Genomic DNA, 25,174 nt, shown 5'->3' on the forward strand with positions numbered 1-25,174 from the left:
AAAGAGGGCTATAGTCTGAATACCAGCGAGAAATGAACTGTTAAAATCATAAAGTCATTCATCAAGTTGTTTGTATGACAGGAGACTTGAAATCCAGTGGGAAATGGTAATTGGACACTTGAAGATCAGTGCACTTCAGATGCACAGTGAGTGAGTCAAACAGCTCATGACTGATGACTTGTACAGAAAATAGTTTCCCTTAATTGTATCATTATTTTCTGTCCCTACAGACAGTCAGCTTCACACAATCTCTGCTTTAATTAATTAAAATGACTGAACCGCTTCCTGAAATACATGTCATGTAACTTGTCAAACAATCATTGAGTTGTTTCACATGTGAATTTTTACATCTTGTGGAGAAATATGGTGCTCGGTTGGGTACATGTTTTTCTTCCTTTGTGCACTTTAAATCTGCACTTATTAACTCGCGAGTACAGATAATAAAAGAAAATGTTTGTAGCTTTCATTGTAGAGAGGTAGAAGCATGGACATACTTTACACCTTGTGCATTTCAGAGAGCAATGCCATGCTAATGATTGGGCTGAAACCCCCCTGGCACTCCTTTACCCTTATATTACGAACTCATTTTGCAGATATAATTATACCTTAAGGCCATTCATTATGAAACTGACATTGCATTTCTTTCACGTCTCTCATGATTTTATTGCTTGCGTTAAGTCAAATCTACATGTGCATAGACATCCTTTAATAACAAAAAAGAAAAACAAAAAAGAAAAAAAGGATATCATACCAACTCTGGTTCAAACTTAGGGAGAAGAAGTAATACACACACCCTCTACCAATGCAAATCATTATTTCTAAGTCTGACATCAAGAATGTGAACACTTCACATCCTCCTCAGAAAAACAGTTTCACACTAATAGTGAGAAATGGAAATTACGGCAAGATCATGTAACCTGAAACAGAATATCTTTTTCAGAATATTAAAAGGATGATTTTTTTTCCCACATGCAATTACAGTCACGTTATGCAATGATGGTTGCTCACATGTTGAACTTCAAAGGGCCATTTAAGGAACCAGCCATCATACCACGCTGGATCTGTGTCTTCCTTTTCATCATCTGCAAGTCGTGCTGTATGACCCAATGTAAAGTGGATGTGTTTATTTGTTGCAGATAATGCAGAGGTGCTGGTGTCCTGTGTCTAATGTTATGACCCTGCCCTGTGTGAACTGATGCAATTTGTAATCCATTTGCATCTTTTTAAAAAGAAATTTCCTTAGTCCTTTGATCTGAACTTATAGAGTTATAATTATTGTTACTTTGAAGCAATTCAGTAGTTTAGTGCTGTTCATGATTCAAAAACTTGGACCAAAAAATATCTATTTTCTGCATTAACTTGATGACTGACTCACTGTTACACTCAGTAAAATGCAGACACTTTGCTGCTGCTTTCACTTCCATTTGCATTTGGTTGTAGAACAGTGTCTCTTAATACGCTAATACATAAATAAGGGAGTGTTTGCATCCATTAATGACTAAAAATGGGAGTGGAATTCAAATTTATACAAGTTAGTCTGATATAAAGTTAGCAGACAGCTATAAAGGAAAACCATATGTTAAAAAATAAATTTTAAATCAGAAAAATATAATGGACACATTTGCAAAATCTACTTCAAACTGACAAGCGTGCATTTTGATCGTATTTCACCTTAAGCCAACAGCGAGGAGGTCGGAGTCATTTCTAGAGAGCTGTGAGGTTAAAAACAGGATTACAGTGAGTAGAGTAAAAGTGCTACTCTGTATGAAAAGGACACACAACTGATAGGAACACACACACGTACCTCTGCCCACCCTTTTTGTTGAAGGCACAAGCGAGGGCCACCACATGACCAGTGGCTCTGCTGACCACAGGGACACAGAGCATGGAGGAGATCTCACAGCCCAGCATACTGGACAGCTGCCTGCGCTCCTCCTGATGGGAGAAGAAAAGACGATAGATAAGAAAAGATATATAGATAAGATATATAGATAAGATATATAGATAGATAGATAGATCTTACAGCACTGATGTCCTGAAGAGAAATTGACTTCTTTTTTTCAACAACTTGTCCAAAACGTCCAAACATCAGCTGAACCAATGAGATACAAAGAATAAAGAAGGAGTGAGTAACGGGGAGGGAAAGAAAACAGTACAATAAGGACAAAAGACACAAAGAAAGCAGAATTCTTGAAAGATTCCTCAGAGATTCTTTAAGGAGTAAAATATATAAATAAAGGTTGTTTTTTTTCCAGCAGAAAGCTTATTATCTCCCTTATTAAACAGCACAAATAGCCTATGTAACGTTTTTTGTGTGTCTTCGTATCCCTCCACACCAGCTATTATCAAGATTTCACACATCATTTAGCCTGGGGGACACAGTCTATTCACACCATAATGAAGAGCCTGGTAAAAAGGAAAAAAAATAAAACCACTACATCTGCACCGCAAGCATGGATAGAAGACTTCCAGATATGAACTCAAAGAAAACGATAACCTCTACTGCACAAATTTCTTAATTAATTCCCAACAGAAAATGAGAAACATGTAGGAGCTTTATTCTTCCACGCCAGTCAAAGAGCATGTACGGTTACAACAGATGCATTAAGTATGCTAATTGTTAACTTCAACAAATATTGCTGGATTTCTGTTTACTAAACCATGAGGAGAGGTTTTATGAATAATGATAAATGACAGACTGAACGATCACATGATTAACATACAAGCAATTAATGGATGAGTAAATGTTTTCGCAGGGAATATTGAAGATAAAAAAACAACCAACTGCAAGTAACTCGAGGGATTTTTTTAATGAATAGGTTATTATTTTGTTCTCTTTTGCCTCACCGGGAAGCTGATCTCCTCCTCCAGGACTTTGTCTCCAACTACCTAAATGTCACAGAAATCAAAGATCACAAGTTACTCAAATGTTAATGCCGAAATCACATTTTGGTGCGTGAGTCATTGTTAAAATGGTAAATGGGTGCATGTCTGTGAAGCTGGCCAAGAATAGAAACTGGTATGTTGCTTTTTAAGTGGCATTTCAAACACAGATAACGAAAACAAACGTGTACAAGAGTGATAAAGAACTAGAAAGAATTCTCTATGCGTGTGCGTGTCTGTGTGTACATACCTGGCAAAATAGCTGGTGGTTATCCTCAGACACCAGTAGCAAACAACCACACTGCGACTGTGTCTGCTGCTGCAACTGTAGAGGAACACAAACACAACATCAGCCCTCACATATGATCAGAAAACAATTCCTTATCAAACAAAGCCAGATTGCTTTCCATTTATGATTTGGAGAAAAGATCAGAGGCCTGTTCCAGAGTGGATGTCAGGATTTGCTCCTGGATGTGGTGTTTGCTTTGTCTTCTGAGTATTTAGGTGGGGCTGAAAAGGTTTCTTGGGGACTCAGTCGGCAGTGGTTATTGAACACCTTCAGCTCATCTAGAACTGGCTTCTTAAGGACCTGCAGGAGCTCCACTCTTTGCCAGATTGTCTCAGTGTTTCTGTGGTAAATCAGGCTCCCACCAATGGCTTTTTTGTGCTTTCAGAATCACTTTAGGATTCTGGGAATTACCATCAACTTCATCTTAGCATCAGGACTTTCCACCAGCTCTCAGTAACCTGCATGCTCGCCTCACCGACTTCCTGGACATTTCTCACCACAGCTGGAGACTCATTCTTTGATGTCGTCCTTCCACTATTGGACTCTCTCTAGATCACAGTAAGCCCCCGACGGCCAAACTGTCTTCTGCCAGTTTATTCCTTTTTGGGTCCACACTAACTTTCTCCTTCTACAGAAAACTCCTTGGACTGGATCATAGCAGCAACAAACTGTTCCTTCTTTCCTCAGTCTTCTGTGTCGGTCTGCTTTTGGCTTCACATTGTGTGACAGCTCCAACATCTGTGACAGTGGAAATTCAACTCTAAGTCTAATCTCTGGCTTAACGTACTTTGAGCTAAACATCTCTGAGTTTTTGGTTCCACATCAGCTTCTTTTGAGTTGGATCAATCAACTTTGGCTTTCTTTATCCGGTGCTAGCAACCACAATAAAAAGTCATCAACAATAGAATCCTGCTACCTGGATTCACTATGGTAACCGATGACCAGACTAATTTCACCAGATTGTAGCAAGATGTTCTTATGGAATCATATGGACAAAATGAGATGCTTCTACATAAAGAGGGGCACATTGCGGCTGCTGCTAACATGAGAAAAAAGTCATCGAAGAAAACTACTTGAGTCAATGTGGAAGAATCCACTGGTCCATGGCCTGAATATTTCACTTTATGAAAACTTTGGCATGTGGGTTAAAATATTGCTGGCTTGAATAAAATCTTACTTATTTATGGTTCAGTCTGCTTGAAGGGAAAAACACACACGGAGGAAACTAAAGAATAAGTACAAAAACATCTTTTTAGAAGGGTCGCATTGTACTAGACCAGGGCTGTTGAACTCAGTCCCACAAGCGATGGAGCCCTGCAGGTTTTCAGTGTATCCCTGACCTAACACACCTGACTCTGAGTCATTGTGAAGAACATCATAGGCTGTCGGCTCCATTTCATTTTAATCAGGTGTGTTGAAGCAGGGAAACATTGAAAACCTGCAGGGATGCAGCCCTTGTGGGAATAAGTTGAACAGCCCTGCAAAACGATGATGGTACTTTTTTTGTTTACTTCACAGTAGAAACTCATGGTTTGTTTATGGCGAACCTGCCAACGAGGAGGTTCATTTCATGGAGTCAGTTACCACAGTAACAGACTTTGGGTAAGATTTGGGGTTGAGCTGAAATCAGAGTTAACAGTCAGAGTTTCGACATAACTCGCTTCCTGGAACAGGCCCCAGATTAGAAATGAGTAAACAAAGAGGATAACTAGAGCTCAGGTGAGGTAAAAGATTTTGTTACATTAAAAAAGAATTAGTGAATGTTTTGCTTAAAGTGAGCCAGTCTGCTATGAAAATACCAAAACACATTGATGATAAGCTACTTGACATTTATATAAATATTCACACGTACTCTAACACATGCACTCTTCTTCATATTTCACTCATACTGTTTATAATGTATTACTTGATTACCTCTTGACAGACTGAAAATAACGGATTTTTTAATTCGTTTATCTAACAACATAAAATTGCTACTAAACAGAAGAAAGTAATATTTAATCTCAAGCAGTATATAAAAGAAACAATGCACATGCTCTCAGCCTTCCTGATGCTGTTGTTCCAAAAGACCTGCAGAGTTTCACACAATTTCCTGCTGCTGTGTGGGATGAAAAATGCTTCATTCACATTCATAGGCAGTAGGACACTCTGAGGTGAAAACACACACCTGTATGCACAATGACACAAATGCTGAGGGTACGCGGGCATAAAGATGTGCAAGGATGCATGCACACATTTGTGCACACAGTTACAGGAGCCATGCATGCTCGCACAACATTCTTCTCTGTAATCCACAGATCTGGATGGAGAACAAGCAGGACAGGAATAAACAGCGGCCGCTGCCAACTCACTCGCCCCCAAGTCACACACACAAGCCCCTGGCAAGAACACACTTGTAACGTACATGTGCACCCAGTACGCATATGTACACAAATAAAACATGTTGCTGCACCCACATACAATAATAAACCCTTCCACCCCATTTTTCCAAATTGTGCTAATCCTATAAGAACTGCTCCAAGCTTTCCCCACCAAGCTGATGATTCTTAAGGAGGAGCAATCCTCTGCTGCCCCCCCCCCCCCCCCCCACACACACACACATTTTACAGCAACATAGAGGCCAAACCAGTCTGATTCAAAATATTTTCCCCAACCAATGTACTCTTTTGCACCTCCTAAACTCTTCTCCCGATACTCCCTCACACAAAGGAAAAATACTTTGAATACAGGTTTATAGCCATCAAAGGATGATGTAGTATGTGCTGTCTGAATCTGCAGCACAGCAGCTCAAGAGCACAGAATCTGTCCCAAGGTAGCACAGGTGCAAGTAAGGTCAGGTATGCTTGACTTAAGTAATTAAACAGAAAAATGCCCACTAATTTAGACATGAATTATTAAACAGACCACATCCCCTAAAGATATTTATCTTTTCTACTGACAGTTGGGGTTATAGTTTCTTTTTCTCTTCTGGGAGAACATGTTGAAAAATAAAAACAGGGTATAAGTAAAGCCCTTGGATTTCCAGCTGCGTAGAATATTTGAGCCAGGATTTCCATGCCATCAAGAGTTGAGCATCTAAGTTTATGTTTCTGCAATTATTTTGGCCTTATGTTTCAGATAACGAGAGGGCAGCAAGGTTCCCTATATTCTGACAGCACAAATTTAACTTCATATCCCATCTTGACAACATGGAAGTTAAAGAAAAAAAATGAACTAAATGAAAATTTCATGAAATATTTGATAAATGCAATTACTTTCCCCAATTTCAGGAAAACAAATGTACAGTAGCTGAAGAAAAGAACCCATACGAACCCAGCGTGACATATATAATACATACAGTTTCTGAGACATTTGGCATCACTTTATGACAAAAGCTTTACTCAAAAGTCTGTGGAACGCAATAGGATTTTTGTCTTCTGCTACACTACAAAAAATGGACTATCACATGGCAAAAAATACTCTGTAAAAAATTAAGATACTTTTTTAATATTACATTTAGTCAAAGGGACAAACAGAGACCTCATTTTAAAAAGAATTGGACCTATTTGATCATTTTTTAATCGGTTGGGTCTCTATGGGTTAATCAAACCATATTCTGCAGGGTTTTAGATGCCTTTTCAACTGAACAGTGTTGTTTTATTTAAATGAATCAGAGCAAATTTATCCATCCTTTACCATTTGTGTTGTTGTCTATGTGTCTTTTGTCTACATCTTTCTTCTTTCAGTAATTTCAGGAAGGGTTGGATCTTCATTTGTATTGAAATGGTTTTTGGTTACACACTTTTTATTTTCCTCCCTGAGTCACCACCTCATCATGGTGGAAGGGTTTGTGTGTCCTGAAGATCCTAGCAGCTATGTTGTCTGGGGCTTTATGCCCCTGGTAAGGTCACCCATGGCAAACAGGTGTCTAGGGGAGAGACCAGACTAAGAGCGGCTTAAAGATGTCTACGATAACGAAGACCAAGGGCAGAAATGTTCCCTTGCCCGGACACGGGTCACCGGGGCCCCCGGTCAGCTGTCAACTGATCATCACCTCGTGGTGAGTTGGCTCAGATAGTGGGGAAGGAAGTTGGTCAGTTCAAGCAGGCCCAAACGTGTTGTGAGGGTCTGCTGGGAACGTCTGGCAGAGTCCACCGTCAGAGCGAGCTTCAACTCCCACCTTCAGCAGAACTTCAACCATGTCCCGAGTGAGGCGGGGGACATTGAGTCCGAGTGGGCTGTGTTCAGCGCCTCTGAGAGTTGGCTGTAAGGTCGTTGGTGTCTGTTGTGGCGGTAATCCCAGGACTCGTTGGTGGACACCAGCAGTGAGGGATGCCGTCAAGCTGAAGAAGGAGTTCTACTGGGCCTTCTTGGCCTGTGGGACTCTGGAGGCAGCTGATGGGTACCGACTGGCTAAGCGGGATGCAGCTTTAGCTGTCGCCAAGGCATGGTAGGAGTTCAGCAAGGCCATGGAGAATGACTTCCGGACAGCTCCGAGGCGATTCTGGCGTCTCAGGAGGGGGAAGCAGTGCTCCGTCAACACTGTGTACAGTGGAGGTGGGGAGCTGCTGACCTCAACTTGGGACGTTGTGGGTCGGTGGAGAGAATACTTCGAAGACCTCCTCAATCCTACCAACACGTCTTCCGATGAGGAAGCAGAGCTGGCGGACTCAGGGGTGGACTCTCCTATCTCTGGGGCTGAAGTCGCTGAGGTGGTCAAAAAGCTCCTTGGCGGCAAGGCCCCAGGGATGGATGAGATCCGCCCGGAGTTCCTTAAGGCTCTGGATGCTGTGGGGCTGTCCTGGCTGACACGCTTCTGCAGCATCGCGTGGACATTGGGGGCAGTACCGCTGGATTGGCAGACTGGGGTGGTGGTCCCCCTTTTTAAGAAGGGGGACCGGAGGGTGTGTTCCAGTTAGAGGGAAATCACACTACTCAGCCTCCCAGGTAAGGTCTATTCAGGGGTCCTGGAGAGAAGGGTTCAGCCGGAGAGTTGAATCTCGGATTGAGGAGGAGCAGTGTGGTTTTTCGTCCTGGTCACGGATGCTTTTTGAGGATGACGTGGTCCTGTTGGCTTCATCTGGTCGTGATCTCCAGCTCTCGCTTGAGCGATTCGCAGCCGAGAGTGAAGCGGCCGGGATGAGAATCAGCACCTCCAAATCTGAGACCATGGTCCTCAGCCGGAATAGGGTGGATTTCCCTCTCTGGGTCGGGAGTCTGGTCCTGCCTCAAGTGGCAGTACAATTTTTTATGTGTAAGAATAACCTCTTTGACACATTAGAGCTCCTTTAACTGCATTTTTTGTCCTTGAAGCAACAGCTTTCAAATGGTAAATGGACTGCGTTTAAATAGGACTTTTCTAGTCTTGTTGAGAGCTCAGAGCAACTCAGAGCACTTTTACACCACAAGCCACATAGAACCATTTACACTGAGAGCCCTTTTTAGTCTATACACTCTTACAGGCTAGACAATGCCTCTCTCTATCTCATTCGCACACACCAGTGATTACGTCAGAGGCAAAGTGGGGTTCAGTGTCTTGCCCAAGCATATTTCAACTTGTGGTCTAAGGATGCTGGTAGAAGAATCAAAGAGCTTAAAAATGGCAGATATTTGCACCTTCTCCACAGCTACAGCCAATCTAAATGCAAATAAGTATGAAATTCAAGCAGACCCAAAAAAATTAACTTTTTAATTGATGAAAAATATAACAATGGAGTAGTTTTCACGTGTCAGCAAAACAAAACTACTTTTAAGTTAACAGACCAATAATATCTGAGTTCCTATATATGGAATATATATTAAAGAAGTGTAATTCCTTAACTCTTTATCACGACTTTCATGGCTGAAACAAACTTTTAAATAAACTCCTATTTTACCAAAAGCTATGAAATATTTAAAACAAGTCCTTCATGCTCAATGCATATATAGATGTGCATGCGCAATCATCCATTAGGCTTCTCTGGAGCGCTGATGGACTGTGGTTTCGTCCCTCTGATGCAGAATAACCTTCAAATCTCACAGCTCCCCCAGGCTTTAGCCCTTCTATCTCGCATTTCCTTCATCTGTGAATAATTCCATACATCTGAATTGTAGTCAGTTTCTGCTCATGTTCATTCTGCAGCTCCCTCACAACTTATGTTCAGCTCTTCCTCCGCTACAATCGATCTAGACATCTTCCTCATCTCCCCTGCTTGTACATCTCACTGTACAGATGAAGGAGAGGTGTGTGTGTTGGGGGGGGGGGGGGGGATCTTCGGGGAGATTGATGGAGTAATTGTGTGATAAAAATCTTGTGACAGGAGGGGAAGAAGTCACTGGGTTGGATGTTTTGCATGTACTGTGCATCTTTGGCTCAGTGTGTGTGTATGCAATTATGTGCACGAGAGTGTATGAGTGATCTCAGCCACTTACATAATTGATGACTTTGAGCTGAAGAGAAGCTGCATCAAGGTCATAGAGCTCACCTAAAAGAGGAGAGGGAGACAAAGAGAGAGAAAGTGATGGGAGGCAAACCACAGAGGGGGCAAGGGCAGATTGGTGTGAAGGAGGAATGGGAATGCAGATCATGTAAGCGAGTGAACAGAAGGCAACCCAGGAAAGGATGCACTCAGACAGCGAGGTCGGGGAAGGGTGAACAACAGCAAGTTAACAGCGAGGCTAATAACAAACACAAGACAGTGGGTTGTGAGATGCCTGGACTGAAGAAGAAGACAGTTGGAGAAAGTGGAATAGTGAAGCAAACATGCAAGGAAGAGGTGGGCAAACCTGAAGGGAACAAAAGTAATTCATCTTTGTTGACAATTACTGGGAAGTAAACAATGCTGATGGCATGAGAAAAGTCCACTTCCATTATGCATGAGATTTTAAACAATGTCTTCGCGAAGCATTCTGTTTTCATATTGTAGCTGTCACACACTCCTTATGCCACTGACGTTGTGCATCTAAAATCACACAAAGCTTTTCACCCACTGGGATTTGCTTTATTAACACACCACACCTGTCGGCATGTGACTATGTATGAGCTCTGTGCTTGTGTACAAAAGGTGTGTGAAATATAAAACGTATGGGAAAGAACAAAAGAGGAGCTTTCAAGCATAAACTTTCTGGGTGATTTTCTGCATGCGTGTGTGTTTGTGTCTGTATTTGTGTGCAAGCATACCGCAGAGCTGTAGAATATTGCGGTCCAGCTCGCAGTAGTCCTGCTCTGAGACATTGAGATGCAGCAGAGCATTATGGGACTGCAGAGGAGAAGGGCTGAGAGGAGGCCTCTGATAGGCTGCCTGCACAGCCTGGATGCGCACACACGCCACCGAGGCCTACAAAGCCAGGAACACATATAGATGCACAAATGAAAAATGCAATGGTCGACATATATGAGAAAAACAAAAGTCATTTGACGTAGAAAATCCCAAACGTTTCAACAGTGCATGTTTGTGTTATCACAACAAAAACAATCTGGCAGACAAATAAAACAAAAGGAGCAACTTTTTTCTTAATTTCCAGTCATTTAACAAGGCTTACTTTTACATACAATATCATAATGTAAATATAATTTAAAAATAATTTTATAAAGGTTTTACACATTTTGAAGACAAGTATTTAAAGAACGGCATGCAAAAGTTCAGGGAAAATGTTTGTTGGAAACCTGAGAGCTCAGTGAGTAATGGGGGAGCTGACCTTTAAAGGCATAAAAAAGGCATCCAGCAGATTTCTTTGATCATTTAGAAAGTATTTTTCCCCATTTTTCATGGTTGAGAAATAAACTGCTTGCATGGTCAGTTCTATTACACGTCTTTTTGAGTAATATAGTTTGTCTGTGTTTTAGGCCACGATGGCCATGGTAAAAGCCTTTGTACCATTTTGTATTTTGTCCTTTTTTAAATTTAATTGTTTATGTACTGCTTTTAGGATTTGCAGAATTTACTCTTTCTTGTACCAGTGAAATATTCCCTGTGGTACGAGCTGGTACACTGCCTGCCAGCATGACTGCTCCATCAGTGCTTTACAGATGCAACAGTGTTCACATCGTGAATTTCTTTTTCTTTTTTCTTTAAAAAATGTTTTTCTTTTTTGCAATCCTAAAAGTTGTCCTGTTTAAAAGTTTTACAGGTTTTATAGAGCTTGACCTCCACTGTTACTGTACATCTACCTGTGAACTGTGAAGACTTTCACTGAAAACACTTACTTCTTATTGCATTCCCCTGCAAAGCAGGCCGTTTACAGTAATCCTCAGAAACAGCAGAAGCCATCACTGCTTGTGACAATACTTATAAAGCTAACAGCTGGCCTTGTCTAATGAAGAACAAATTATAAACTTGAGTTATAAACTTAGAAGTAGATCTGAGATCTTGTTTTTATTTCTTTTATAAAACAAACTGAACATTTCTGAATGCAAGTTTTAAAAGGAGGTGTTTTTTTTATTTTTATTATTTTACATCTACAAAATTAGAACATACAATTTTCAAGAGTTTGGGGGATATTGCAGGATATTTTAAAGGTCAAGAGAAACCTGATTTTCAAGCCCTCAGGCGGCTTGGTGCGAGAAACTGTCATTGCCACCATGATCAATAAAGCCACATGAAACAGATCTGGACACAATCTCAGATGAGTGGATGTGTTCTGTGGTCAGATGAGTCCATGTTTCTGTTTCCATTTGGGCCAGAAGAAAACATCTGTTTGTGAGTGTCAAAGACAGGGAAAAATAATTCAGGCTGTTATCAGCAAAAGGTGCAAAAGCAATCATCCATGATGGTTTAGGGGTTCATCAGTTTTCACGCTGCCTTTTCTCCAGAGGTAAGCAATTTGCTTTAGCAGGGGCTCATTCTGCACAGCCCATACAGCGTGGCATCATAGACACGGTGTATCTGTGCTTGACTGGTTTGCCTGCAGTAAAATCTCCAGAAAATGCATGTTGCATAATAATGAAGGGAATCAGACAGTAACAAACAAGGACTGTTGAGCTGATGAAAACTTGTTTTTAGCAAAAATATACAGATTAATTTTTATAAAGCTTTAACAACTAGTATCCTCACCTTTCAAACAATAAAAAGATGTTGTTGTAGCAGAATCATGTTTCGATCCTAACTATTTAAAAATGTTTCTGGCATCAAATTTGGAATTTGTTTGTGTTTTCTAAAGAGAATAAAGTTGATAAAAACACAGAAAACTAAATGAGTACCTGTAACAAAAATGGTTCAAATCAATTAAATATGTTTAAATATAGATTTGAGCTTTTATTCCTTTAGGCTTTGTGGCACTATACAAACACACAAGAACAAAAAGAAAACGAAACCAACACTAAAGCAAGCTGAATAAACTTATACAGCAAGTTTCTACAGGTTGCCAAGGTTACCAAGAAATCTTTTTAAGCTTTAACAAATAAAAACAGGGAAAGTGAACTTACATGTTTTTCCAACACGTTTAGATGCGCTTCATCTTGATCTGATGGCGGGTTACAGCCAACCTGCAAAATAAAAAGACAAACACACTAACCACTGAGCAGAATGAGTTTTCTTAAGTACATAAACTTGCCTGGAGCATGGTTTGCTCGGCAGACTCCATCTTATTTATCTAATGTTAACTGAAATTAAATCAGTCCACATTAATCCACCTTTGAATTGAGAAGAAGGTGATGATGATGGCACAATGAGAAGTAGTATTTGTCTTTTTAGTTTGGTTGAGTGCTTTCTTTAAAATCACTTTGCACATTCTTGAACGCAGAGACTCACGAGTAAGACAGCGAGGACCTTGTCCTGATCCAAGATAGGAATCACAATAGCTAAGAAAAAAGAGAGAGAGAGAATAAAAGCTTTCAGAACGATGCATTCTGTCAGACAAATCAGACTGTACTCCTTTCATCACTTCCCTTTAATTTGCTTTCCATGTCCTTGGCTAGCTCTCAATCCTATTTGCTCATTCTCTATTTTCCAATACTAATGAAAACCCACAAGAAAAGAAAAAGACTGAAAAATCCAGATATGATGTCCTTGAATAAGTCTGTTCATATTTTTCATTTCATCAAATTTGTAGGTCATAAAGAGCAAAATCAGAAGGTGGACGTGCACTGCAGTTGGCAGAACAAACTACCACGCTAAGTCTTTTTTCCCTGTGTCTTTATTGCATATTCATTGGCCTGCTTTCATTGTAGGAGTGTGGAACGGTTATGCACGTGTGGGGAAACGTTTATATAGTCTCTGGGTTATATTCCCTTTCTCTGCTTCTCCACATAAAGAAAACATTCATTAGAAAATCAATGCAGAGTCTGGTAAATCAGTTCCATTTTTTTTTCATCACAAACCTTTCATTGCTTTTTTTTAATTTTTTTGGGGTGGAGGAGGGGGATGGGGGCTCTTATCCAATTTTGTTGCCCACACAGCAACCATCATCTCTTGTTCTCTACTTTCTCTCCATCTCTTTTCGTTTGTTTTTTCCTCCCACGCTCCCCCATCTCTCTGCTCTCTTGCATACACAGGCACGTGCGTATACGTCCTCAAACTACTGGATACACTCACATGCCAATTTGTCTGTCTACCAGCATCACTCAAGGCCTTGCTCGATTCTTCATAAAACATAGACATACCTCTTCTGTGTGCTGGTAACGGTGCTGCAAGGCAGATTCTGTACTTCTCTGGTAGTTCAGATGAAGGAAGGCCAGCGCACTGACATCGCTTCAGCTGGTCTGCAATACTCCTGCAACAGACACAAGACAACTCTGACTCAGTTTTGACAAAGACTTACGTGAAATTAGGGTAAAAAGATAGTTTGTCAGACACCGTAGAGAGGAAAAGAAGAAGCGGGTTGGGAAGATATGTGGCAAATGGAAAAACAATGCCAGCATTGCAAAACCAGACTTTTTAAGTTGACTGACACTAATTAAAACACTGCAGAATAGAGCTTATTATTATTAATAATAATAATTGGTAATCATGCAAACTCAATACAGCTATTTGTGTTTGAATATATGCTGTGGGTGTGTGTGGATGTGAGTAAAAGTGCTTCCCAGGTGTGAAACCAGGTGTGAAGATGGCAAAGGTGTACGTCTCATCGGAGTCTGAGCTGAGCTTAGTTATATTTAACACAAAGGCTGCATTTTTATGCTTAAATACTAACTAGTATTAGCTTGTTCTGCATTGGCTATTTGCAAACCCCGCACTTACATACATACACACACACAAACACGCATTCACACTTGTATAAATATGGAAATGAAAACCAAGGAGAACCAAAACAGTTTCATTTAAGCACATAGGTAAATTCAACCTCTATGTGCTTCACATAATAATCAGCTAAAACCTCTGGGAGCTACTAACACACACACACACGCGTGCACACATGCACACACACACACACACACACACACACACACACACACACAAACATACGTGGTAGCAGTCCGTCTATTACATGCTCAGAGAGTCTGAAATCCCCTCAAAGCTCTGCAGCCAAATCTCTGCATGGTGCATTGATTTCAAAGTGTCCGTTTATTTCAGCTCAGTGAGAAACAGTCCACTTCAATCAGAAAATATTGTAATGTGGCAAATGCATTTGACCTCTGCGTAATGTATAAATCTAAAGTTGCTCTCCTTCAAGATCATGAAGCAAATTTAAACTAGAAACAGTAATAAGCAACAATAGGGCAAAAAAACCCCCCCACAACAATAAGAACAAACCAGTTGCTTGGTGATGTCTGCGCACATGTGACAATGTACAGTAGTTTAATCTGTGGAGACAGTTCGCTGTGTGTTCAGAGAGGTACGTTCTGGAGCATGACTGTCTGGACTGACATGTCTGGGAATCCACGGGTAAGATGTCAGGAAGGTCACTTAACTAAAGCTAGATGCAGACCTACACTGCTTAGTGACTGCTTATCTACAAAAATGTGGTTTGGGTATATTTGTGATTGATCTGGTTTGTCTCCTTTTGCTCAGATTCTTCATCTCCTGTTTCACCTTGAACTTCATTTAGTCATTTCTGTTACTTTGCTTTGGGAATCTGAAGCACATATTTTGCGTGTAGCAGGTAATTGTAATCTATAAATACTTGCTCTACATATACATATTCCCCTTTTTCTGTTGTTTGTTTATGTTTCACGTGGTTAGTGTTGTAGTGTTGTTATTTCCCATAAGACATCAGCCAAAGCTATTAATGGTTTTACCCTCGGCCCTGGTTTCTGCCTTTGAGAAGTCCTCATTCAAGTTTTCACTGCTTTCCTTGTTTTGGTTCCTGCTTCATTTAATTAAAATGTGTCAATCTTGTTAATCCATCATGATTTAAGAGATTTTTTTATTGATTTTTTTGTGTTTGTTAGCTTATTTCATACATTTTTGTTAGGATTTTCTAGTTTTAAACTTTAATTAAATGATTTGACTTATATGCAAATTCTAATTACCTTTCTAATCTTATTTGGGTTACTTTATGCACCTTTAGTGTTAAATAGAATCAGTACAATGTACCCCAAAAGTCAAACATTTTAATAAATAGAAATAAACAAATAAACAAAACAAAGTTATCATGACTTGATCTAAGTATTGAGATCATGTTTAGTTGTAAATGTTGATGTCAGGTCATTAGTTATAAGTACTTTACCATCAAGAAGAAGAAACAGCTGACGATGGGTTAATGTGCAAATATGAAAATGTAATTGTTGCATTTTTCTTAAAATATGAATAAAGCTAAGATATTGTGTGACTGCCTGTGTGAGGTTATAACATGATCATTAGGGAATGAAAACCCTCCTCTGAGCTCAGGGGAGATCCACTAAAGCAGCTGCTCTATTTTCATACAACTGATTAATTATTTGAGAATACACAACTTTGAAGTGGAACTGATGTATTAACAAAACCAAACAAATAAATTAAATATAAAAAATTGCAACAGTTGTGCACAGATGTTTTTGGCATGTTTATAATTGCATAGCATATTTTTATCATCATTTTATTTGTGCATCCTTCCTCTACAGTCTTCCTAACAACAGCTTATTTTGTTTTAGGAGTTTGGTTTTCTTGTGTTTAGCAGAAGATAAGCAATTATGGAAACTGCCTTGGCGGAAATTGTGCATTTTCTGTGTATGTACATGTGTGTGAAGGTCTATTTAATAAGCTTGTATGTGGCAGAATGGGCTTGAATCCCACTTAAATCCCATGGATTTATTGAGTGTGTGCATGTGTGTGTATATTGTGGGTGTACACCAAGGTCTTGATAACAGGCTTATATAAGCAGGTTGAATTGGAGAGGAAAGTAACAAAGTGCCCTGCAGCTCTTTGAATATCCCCACTACAGCTAACCTGTATGCCGCCCTGATAAGTGAGTGTGTAAGGATGTGTGTGCAGGTGCTCATGTGTGCCCTGTACTCACGTCCTTGTTTATCACAAGCATGCTTGTGTGGGATCCAGTGTCTGTGTGGCAGCGAGGTGTTTGGAAATGGGGTTGTTTGACAAACAGACAGATTCATTAATAATGTAGTATTGGTTTTTGCCAGCATCTGGGCAGCAGTTGCTGTATCACACTTCTCTGGAAGCCTTCAGAGAGCACTTAAAGGAGAAGAGGCTGGCCAGGTCTCGCTTAGAGACCGAGGGTGTTGTCATTTGGGCAATTAGCCCTGCAACATTTCCACAGGGAGTGGGATTTTAAGGTGAAAGGGAAGTACTGGCTATGAGAGGAAGGGAAGTGTGGGTAGAAAGACTGTAACACTGGCGGCTTAGCGCTCAGGGGAAAGGGCAGCCTGAGAAGAAAAGATGACAAAGAGCGACTCAGGTAGCAAGAGAGAGGAGACGACAAAAAAAGGACAGGTGCTGTCAAAGAGACAGAGAGAGGTTCAACAAGATGAAAAAGGCGAAAGACATGGAGTGAGGAAGCCAGTAAGAGGCAGCAATGATAAGATAAGAGAGACACGAGAGATAAGAAGGTATTTTTGTGTTGCTTGATGATGAGCTCAAGACACCTTTATCTATGTGATGATTTTGGATTAAATGATTCATATTCATGAAGGTGAAAACTTATTTTCACATATTCTTATTTATATATATATATATATATATATTTATATATATATATATATATATATATATATATATATATATATATATATATATATATATATATATATCTCCCTACTTGTTCAACTGCTTCTCTGAGCATTGTGGCCCTCAACGATGCAGAAGCAAATCAGCACACAGCAGGGATTTACCAAAACAAAACATCTGTTGTATGTTGCACAGACGGACAAACAGTACACACCTGATCTTTCCATCCTCTGGCAGTTCATGTGGCGGGTCATCAGACAGCAGCCTCAAGCCTCCCTCCAGCATGTAGACACATACACAGTCCTGGAAAAATTGAACATGCACATTAGATTGCAATATTATTTCTACTTGATATAATGAGTCTCATTATTTGCAAGAATCGCTGGGCCTCTGTTCCCTGATGCTACGCTGGGACTGAGACACTGAGTTTCATCACACTGGATGCTAACAAGAAGCTTCTTTTTCCCCCTCAGGTAATAAATTGGAGGAATTTCAATTACGTGCACTTGTAAATGTGGTTTGCATGTGTGTGTGTGTGTGTGTGTGTGTGAGTGAGTGTTGCGTGAGCACATACCGTGCCGGGAAGCAGCTCCTGTATGCTGTCTTGAAGGGCTGCTCGCAGCGAGCGTGCATCAACAACTGCTGCAAGCCGCAGCAAAGCATCCTGGACAGAAAGAAAAACAGATTCCCTGATGTCTGCTTGCTTGATTGTCTATGATCTCAAAGAGCAGCTCCAAAAACCAGTCGCTTTGGAAATATTTTTGTTTTCTTTGTGGGTGCTCAGTTTTAATTGCAATGTCTCTTCAGATATTTACCTTTGAAGGCTGCACAGGCCTGTGAAACAATATTTAACTGCGTCTAACTTGGAACACTGCAGCAGTCAGGGACGTGTGCGGCTCTTGAAAATGAACTGAAGTCAGATGTTTTCAGGCATTAAGTGGAGTTAGTTTTGTCCTTCACAATACTCAATCCCTTTGTTTAATTTTGGAACAGTGAAAACAAAGCACTTCACAGTTCATTTGCATAGTTTTGTTGGTAGCGGATTTGTGAAATTTGCATGTGGAAGTACCAGTAGCTTTCATAGGAGGATCTGAAAATACACCAGTGATCTCTTAATGGGGTGTCTTTTGATCAAATTAAACAAGACATGATTTGTTTTGACCTGTATTACCTGTACTAAAACATATTTACACTGCTACTTCTACTGTGTAAGCTCAGAAAGAAAAGTCTGACAATGTTAGCCTGAAACAAACTCTGATGCATCTAAGCACTGCATGCAGGGCTTTAAAAAAGGAAAATCGACCAGATATAGCTTCACGTTGCCACTTGGGAGCTGAGTAGAAAAAGTGTAAAACAAGGTAGAAGACAGGCTAACCCAGGGATGGGATTTTATAGAAAATGGGGTAGTTGTGGGTGAGGGGAATGCACATGTGCTCTGTTTTGTGTGTGTGATTATTGGAGTGTGTTTTTAAAATGCTCTGACATACTTTGTTGTATGAAGGCTTTTTACATGTTTAAATTGTTTGAATAAGGTAAAGCACTTTGTGTTGCCTTGTGTATGAAAAGTGTTTCAGAAATAACATTTTGATGTGAGTTGATTTGACTTGATTTGTGTCAGGTGTGTTGCAGCAGGGAAACTCTGAACACTTGCAGGACTGCGGCTCTTCAGGACTGGAGTGGGTCATACCTGGGCTAGTCTTTTGGTCCTTTTCCAGTAGCACCGAATAAGCCCAACCCCATTTCAGCTGAAACCAAACTACCTGGTTTCCATAGCTTCATTACATCTGAGGTGCCCTCAGTGCCAGCGGGGCGCCACAACAAGGCAGTCATCGTGGTGCTGCTTGCTGATATTAACCAAAGTTGTTATTGGAGGTCAGTCTCATGACTCCTCCTGTTACCTTAAATTCTAAACAATAATAGCCTGCGAACTGCATAAGTCACGGTTTCAGCCTAACTCTGAGCAAACTCTGGTGCCAAAAATGTGTCTATATGTCTATAAATGTGACGAAAATGTCTACAAACCGGGAAAAGGGGTGCCAGACTGGGGTTAGTAGGTGCTAGTGGAAAAGGGGCAAGTCTCTGTGTGAGACTTTATTAGCAATCTACCTTTTGATTTAGTTTGGCCAGAGGAATCACACAGGTCATTGTGGACAGGGGATGTATATCTCAGGAATCTTGCTTATAAACCTGAATATTACTGTAACCCTTCATTCCTTTTCATTTCATGCAAAGCTTTCACTTAGTCAGCAGTTATCATACACACAGTAGGATTGCCCGGGGTTAGTTGCTGTTGTCTGCATGCAGCAATGTGCCCTTACTCAGCTTTAGTTGCATTGCACTAATCCTTCACTCTGCGTGTTCTGAGGACTGCACAAATGGCCTCAAAATGGCACTGGTAAACCGGCATTTACCCCTGTTCACAGTAAAGGTTGAGGTCGGTAAGAGGCTACCCAGGTGACCTCTGACCTGCTTCCACACAAGCACATCTGACCAAACAGACACATCTACTGTGTCTTCTCTGCTATTTTCACGGCTTGCGTTTTACTCTTGCCCTTGAAGACATCCCAAAAAATGTTGCATAACTTTTATTTTTTTTACCAAAGCCTACATGCTACAATTTACTCTTGGGATAGAAGTTATTGCCTTTTGAACAAAAAATCTGGTTACCTGTAAGATTCATGAACACTTCCTGAATAGACACATAAACCACAGCTGCTGCTATATGCTAATGTGCTGCTTGTGCTTTCATGAACTGTGCAGACTCTATGCAAAGGACAGCCTGTTTATACCTGTTGAACAGCCTGACTTAAGAGAAATGAATGAAGAATAAAAAAAAAAAGAGAACTTGAAAGCGAAGCTGAAACCTTGCTGAGCGGTGAGCCTGCAACCATGGTGATTTGCAGAGGCAATTTCAAAGTCAGAAAGGTTTAGGGGGTGGCTGATTTAGATGCTATGTGACCATCTCATAGATCAGTTTCTTGAAGCACATAAATGCCTTAAAAGGTACAATTCAAGCGCAAAGTGAGAGCACACAGTTTTCCCTTAAAAGAAGTAACCAGGCTAAATTTGGAAACAGGGTAGGGAAATAAAGGAATAAGAAATCAGGAAAGCTGATTTTAGGGATTTTATATCTCAGGTTAAATGAAAAAGTTCTACATTCCAGCAACATGACAATCACACTGGCAGATCTGCTCCATTTAGCAGCTTCTGCTGTGGCAAATGTGCTCTCTGTGTGCATCCTATAAATTCACAAGTATTTTTACACTCTGTGTGCGGTCTGCTTAAATCCCAACCAGTTTCTGTTATCATGCCATGTTACTGCAGTGTATAGAATCATCTCAGTGGGACTTAGAAATCTGATCAAAGCAACGGAAAACAAAGGAAGAAATCTTAAAGGCTTAATATAGAGCAGCTTTTAAAACTGTGTACTGCATATGAATAGGAAAGGAAATGACGACGTTGAAAATGAAGCTGCTAGTTGCAATCTTCTTCCAGTTATTCTGCCAAAGCTCTTAGGCATGCAAGGAGGGGATGGAGCGAAGAGTGCCTCGTCCCTTCCTTAAGCGTTTGTACCTCAAAGGCTGGTGCCAGGCTGGATGTTTTTCTGTCCATCTGTCACCTCTTTCTCATTTTGTAATTTCCTCCTCTTTCAAATGGTTTCTCCTCCATCAGTGTTCAGGCTTGATTTGGAATAAGAAGGCAAGGAAACGGGTGGTGAAGGAGGGGACGTTTGCTGGCAAGCGTAAATGTATGTTGGGGGAGGGGGGGGATGTCAAACATGACGGAGACAAAAGAAAAAGATGACAGGAACGTGAAAAGCATTGTCACGTCTGTGCAGTCCGTATCGGTCATTATATATGATTAGATATGATTAAAAGCGATTAGCTTCTATCTCTCAATCAGCCTTCCAGAGGGTTCTGTAATGAAGCTGGAGCTACTCCAGCGCATGTGTGAGTATTCCTGTGAATCTGAGTGTGTGAAAGAATGAAACTGAGTGTGTGTTGCTCTGAAAATCACAGATCTCAAGATGCTTGCACAAACCCCACTAAGCACAGTTTGATCAAGAGTAGATTTGAACAGCAAGCAAACAGCAAAGTCTGTGGCTACTTATCTTCATCGCTCTGTTGCTAAGCTCTCATGGAGGACAGACACTGAAACCTGCTGTGCTTTGTGTGTGTGTGTGGTTGTGTGTGTGTGTTTGTGGATGTATATTACTAGCAATAAGACGCACGCCTCTGTAAATGTCAGACTCTGCCCTATGACCTTTCCCAATCATTTCTTGCCATGTACCTCAAACCATCTGTCACATTAATTTACCTGCCTCTCACTGTACACACGTTGACGCACACACATTTGCGCAGACATGCACACACATCCATTCACACACTTAGCAGGTCCTTATAAAATCATGTTTTTAGTCTTAATTGTCCTTCTTAAAAGAAAAAGTCAGCTTTTGGGGAAAAAAAAACTCTCCTGCTAGAAGAGTTATTAACCATGCAAACCTTGATAAGATCTAACTGGAAGCATGAGACTGGAAACCGTTTTGGAATCACATAGATGTTTTCCATTCAAGCTTCGTCTTCTGTAGTGTTGTTTCAGCTAATCTGAATTTGGTTTTTACCTGGATAGATCGTGTCGTACAGCAAAAATATGTGTGATCGTCTATTTTATTTTAACCATGTTATTTATTTTCAAATATACCTTTATAGATGCCATGTAGATTTAAGTCATAATACTGTCATCATTAATCAGTTCCAATGCAGCGCTCATCTGAAGCAAGTTGTACTGTCCTCCAGTCTCTGTGTAGTGAATAACAAAACTGTTTAGATTACAGCAAATGTCACACTCAGTCATGCATTTTTTTGCCTTTGTCTTTTTATCTTTTTTTTAACCTATTTTTTTCCTACTATTCTTCTGCATCTCTTATTTCCTGCAACTACAATCCTATGATCCCATACTTTTTACTATGATCTCCAGGATTGTCTTGCACTTCCTTTGCCGTTGTCTTTATGTGGAGCCTTCCTAATCACTCACAGCACTCTGACATTTTGAAGGGTACCTGTGATCAGCATAACTAAACACAGATTCCTCTTTCTCTTATCTTCCTCAGACTCCCCCCCTTTGAACACATACACACACGTTTCCCCTGTCAACTACTCAAGCTCACCCGTTAACCTCGGCTCAAGCTCAAAAGAGCTTCATCTGACATTTTAAACATCACACTGCTCATGTTAGGCTTTATCTATAAAAACTGACTGCAGGCATGGATTTTCACTGTTTGCCAGTCACTATCCAGAGGACAATTAATATAATTACAGTATAATTAGCTCAGTGCAATTATTACAGATCAAGAGCAATATATTTTCTACATTCTCAGTCATATTCTTCTGTTTAGTTACTGCTGATTTTCTCGAGTGTGAACTGAATGATACATGGTGTCTAAAGCCTGCATGCCTCTCTAGCAAAAGCTGCTCTGAATTTGCTCTTCAGGGGAGCACTTAAGCCTGAAACATCCCTGTGAAGCTGCAAGGCAGCTGGTGCACAAAGCTGAGAATGAAGTAGCTGGCCTACAGCTACAGTGGCATGGATATTAGATTACAAAGAAGCAGGGATCGACTGTTGTACACGCCGACCTGCTAATAAATGCAGGCAAGGCGGTAAAACAGGGGTAAAATTTTACCCTGCCATTCAGTCATTTCCCTGAACTACAGCAAGCAAATCTCAGTTAATAGAGAGTGAGCCAGACGTTTGCAGCTTAACTCCAGGAGGACATCTAACTGAAAAGTTTAATTAAGTCTACACGGACAGAGTTGTAGCTAGCAGGGAAAAGCCAAATCAGCTCTGTGTTATGTTGAGATAATTTCCTGCTGAGCAGAACGAGGCCAGATAATATTGCACATTCGGTCTGAGGTTTATTTTAGCTGTGTCTGCTGAGAGTGGGAGCTTGTCTTTTTGGATTCTGCCTTGTTTGGAGTTGCACTTTTTTTTCTAACAAGTAACATTCCTGAACCTGTCTGATATGTACCTTTCATTTGTTTTGGTATTTCGAGCCAATTAAAACTAAATTATTTCCCTCAGCTATTTAACACAACTCTACAAGTCAGAGCTTATACTTACTGTATTTCAGAGAAAGCATAATTACAAAAGTTACTACACTTTTGTTGTTGGTGCTGTATCTGTTCTTTGAGGGGCTTTTCATTGGAATCCAGCTATAAGACGGTTGTGCAAGAAAAGAAAGGAAAGGCATAAATTTACAATCCACTGAGGTAACTTAAGTTACTTTAACTCGATATCTGAATAAATAAATCTGAAAAAATATAGGAGATTATGGATTGAAGGACTGGATGCACAAGTTGTAGCCTTATTGGTGGCCTTTTAAATTTATTTTTGACTACAGATACATGTGTTTAAATATTGTAAAGCACATTTTGATGACCCCCATTTATTCACTTTGGGATGTGGTTTAAAAGGTTTTTAGTGTTTTCAGGCAACCAAAAGGCCAGTTCCATGTGAATGTAATGGCCAGACAAGGGACCCCCTGTGCTCTTTGTAAGGGCCCCCTTTGGGGAGCCCCAGACCTCGGTATGGGAACCACTAATGTAAGATTCTACTTTGAGTTACTCTTTTAATTTAGGTTAACAGAACACCAGAATCTCTCTTTCCAGCTGGATTTCTTTCTTTTATAAGTTAACACAACATTTTTAACAACTTATTTTTGTAGTGTACGGTATTTAGCATTTGCTTGCACTCATGGATGTGTTGAGGACAACACATATTCCTTGACAATTAAATTACATTATCCAGTTAGCTGAACACTAATATCTTAAATAGGTCGCATTAGATAATGAGCTATTATAGGTAAAGAGTCAACTGGGAGTTTTAGTTTAAGAAGCTAATTGGATTCTTTAGAGTAACTCCAGTCTTCCTTATCTGCTGCTTTGTTCACAAAGCCATCCAGTACCAAGCCTATCTGCATTTCATGAGGTAAGGCCTTCATCTAACAATAAAGCGATGGTTAATAAAGGCATTCCATTTGTAGATGATTAAAGGTATCCTCCCCACGCCATAGAGATTTATTTGAAATCAGCTACTTTCAGTTAAATGAATTCTTTATGCAGACTTAATTTTGCAGGTTGTGTTCCAGTAGAAAAGGGGAAACAGTACAGAAAAGCCACAGTTGTAAATATGAAATCAGAAGGAAAAATTTGCAATCACACAAAGGGCACTGGAGTCGTTGAATTGGGTCCTGGTTGTTATTCCAACAGAGCTGGGTCTCCAGTAGCATCACTAACATACTGGAGACACATGCACTGTAGAATACAGCCAAGCCATAAAAAGAGCCCTCTGATACACACATGCAGACATGAAACATCCCACTCATTCTTCCCTTTCACATGACAAGCAGACAAAGGAGTGACGTGCTAGAATGACAAAAAGCTGCAGCTGTGGCAATGATGAGACTGACCAGTCACTGAGGAAGGGCCATATCCATCTTCAGCCTTGGTTTACCAAATGTATGTGTGCAGGAGTGTCATGATTTTTCAAGCATTCAAAGTGAAATTTATTAAAATACACCAGCCAACAGAGAATAATTTATAAATATTTCTTTAGTATGACCAGAAATCTGGACATTGAAGAACAAGCAGAAAATTTAAGAGAAAACAGGAACCCAATCCCATGGACTGCTTGATGATGAAATTCACATATCCCTCAGAAAAGAGGGACAAAAGCTGTTATATATACTGCTAAAAATGGAAACACTAAAACAATACATCCCAAATGTTGATTAATGAAATATTCCAGTTGAAACTTTTCATTCTTTTCATAGGTTTTTGTGTTGAAAACAAACTAACAAGAAAGATCAATAAATATCCAAATAATTAAATCACAAAGGTCTGGATTCAGACTGATTCGCAAAACAAAAGTGTAAAAATCAGATCACAAGCTGACTCAGTATCTATAGAAATTCCTCAAGACAATTCAAAAAGGTTTAGGGGTGTTT

The 25,174-nt window shown here is 40.2% G+C and overlaps 1 protein-coding gene across 1 annotated transcript in view; it reads right to left on the reverse strand.

Moving 5' to 3' along the window:
- pde2a (phosphodiesterase 2A) overlaps window positions 1–25,174 on the reverse strand; it is a gene marked incomplete at both ends in the record, with an annotated part of 167,428 nt that overhangs the window by 16,145 nt on the left and 126,109 nt on the right. Inside the window, 11 exons of the mRNA XM_079246257.1 lie at window positions 1,805–1,935; window positions 2,024–2,092; window positions 2,848–2,889; window positions 3,134–3,208; window positions 9,563–9,615; window positions 10,311–10,467; window positions 12,555–12,614; window positions 12,880–12,929; window positions 13,731–13,840; window positions 17,387–17,475; window positions 17,747–17,836. Of these exons, the coding sequence (XP_079102383.1) occupies window positions 1,805–1,935; window positions 2,024–2,092; window positions 2,848–2,889; window positions 3,134–3,208; window positions 9,563–9,615; window positions 10,311–10,467; window positions 12,555–12,614; window positions 12,880–12,929; window positions 13,731–13,840; window positions 17,387–17,475; window positions 17,747–17,836 (926 nt within the window). The remainder of the gene's footprint in view (window positions 1–1,804; window positions 1,936–2,023; window positions 2,093–2,847; window positions 2,890–3,133; window positions 3,209–9,562; window positions 9,616–10,310; window positions 10,468–12,554; window positions 12,615–12,879; window positions 12,930–13,730; window positions 13,841–17,386; window positions 17,476–17,746; window positions 17,837–25,174) is intronic.

The sequence above is a fragment of the Telmatherina bonti genome (genome assembly GCF_933228915.1).
Source record: "Telmatherina bonti genome assembly, chromosome: 9".
Taxonomy (NCBI): Eukaryota; Metazoa; Chordata; class Actinopteri; order Atheriniformes; family Telmatherinidae; genus Telmatherina; species Telmatherina bonti.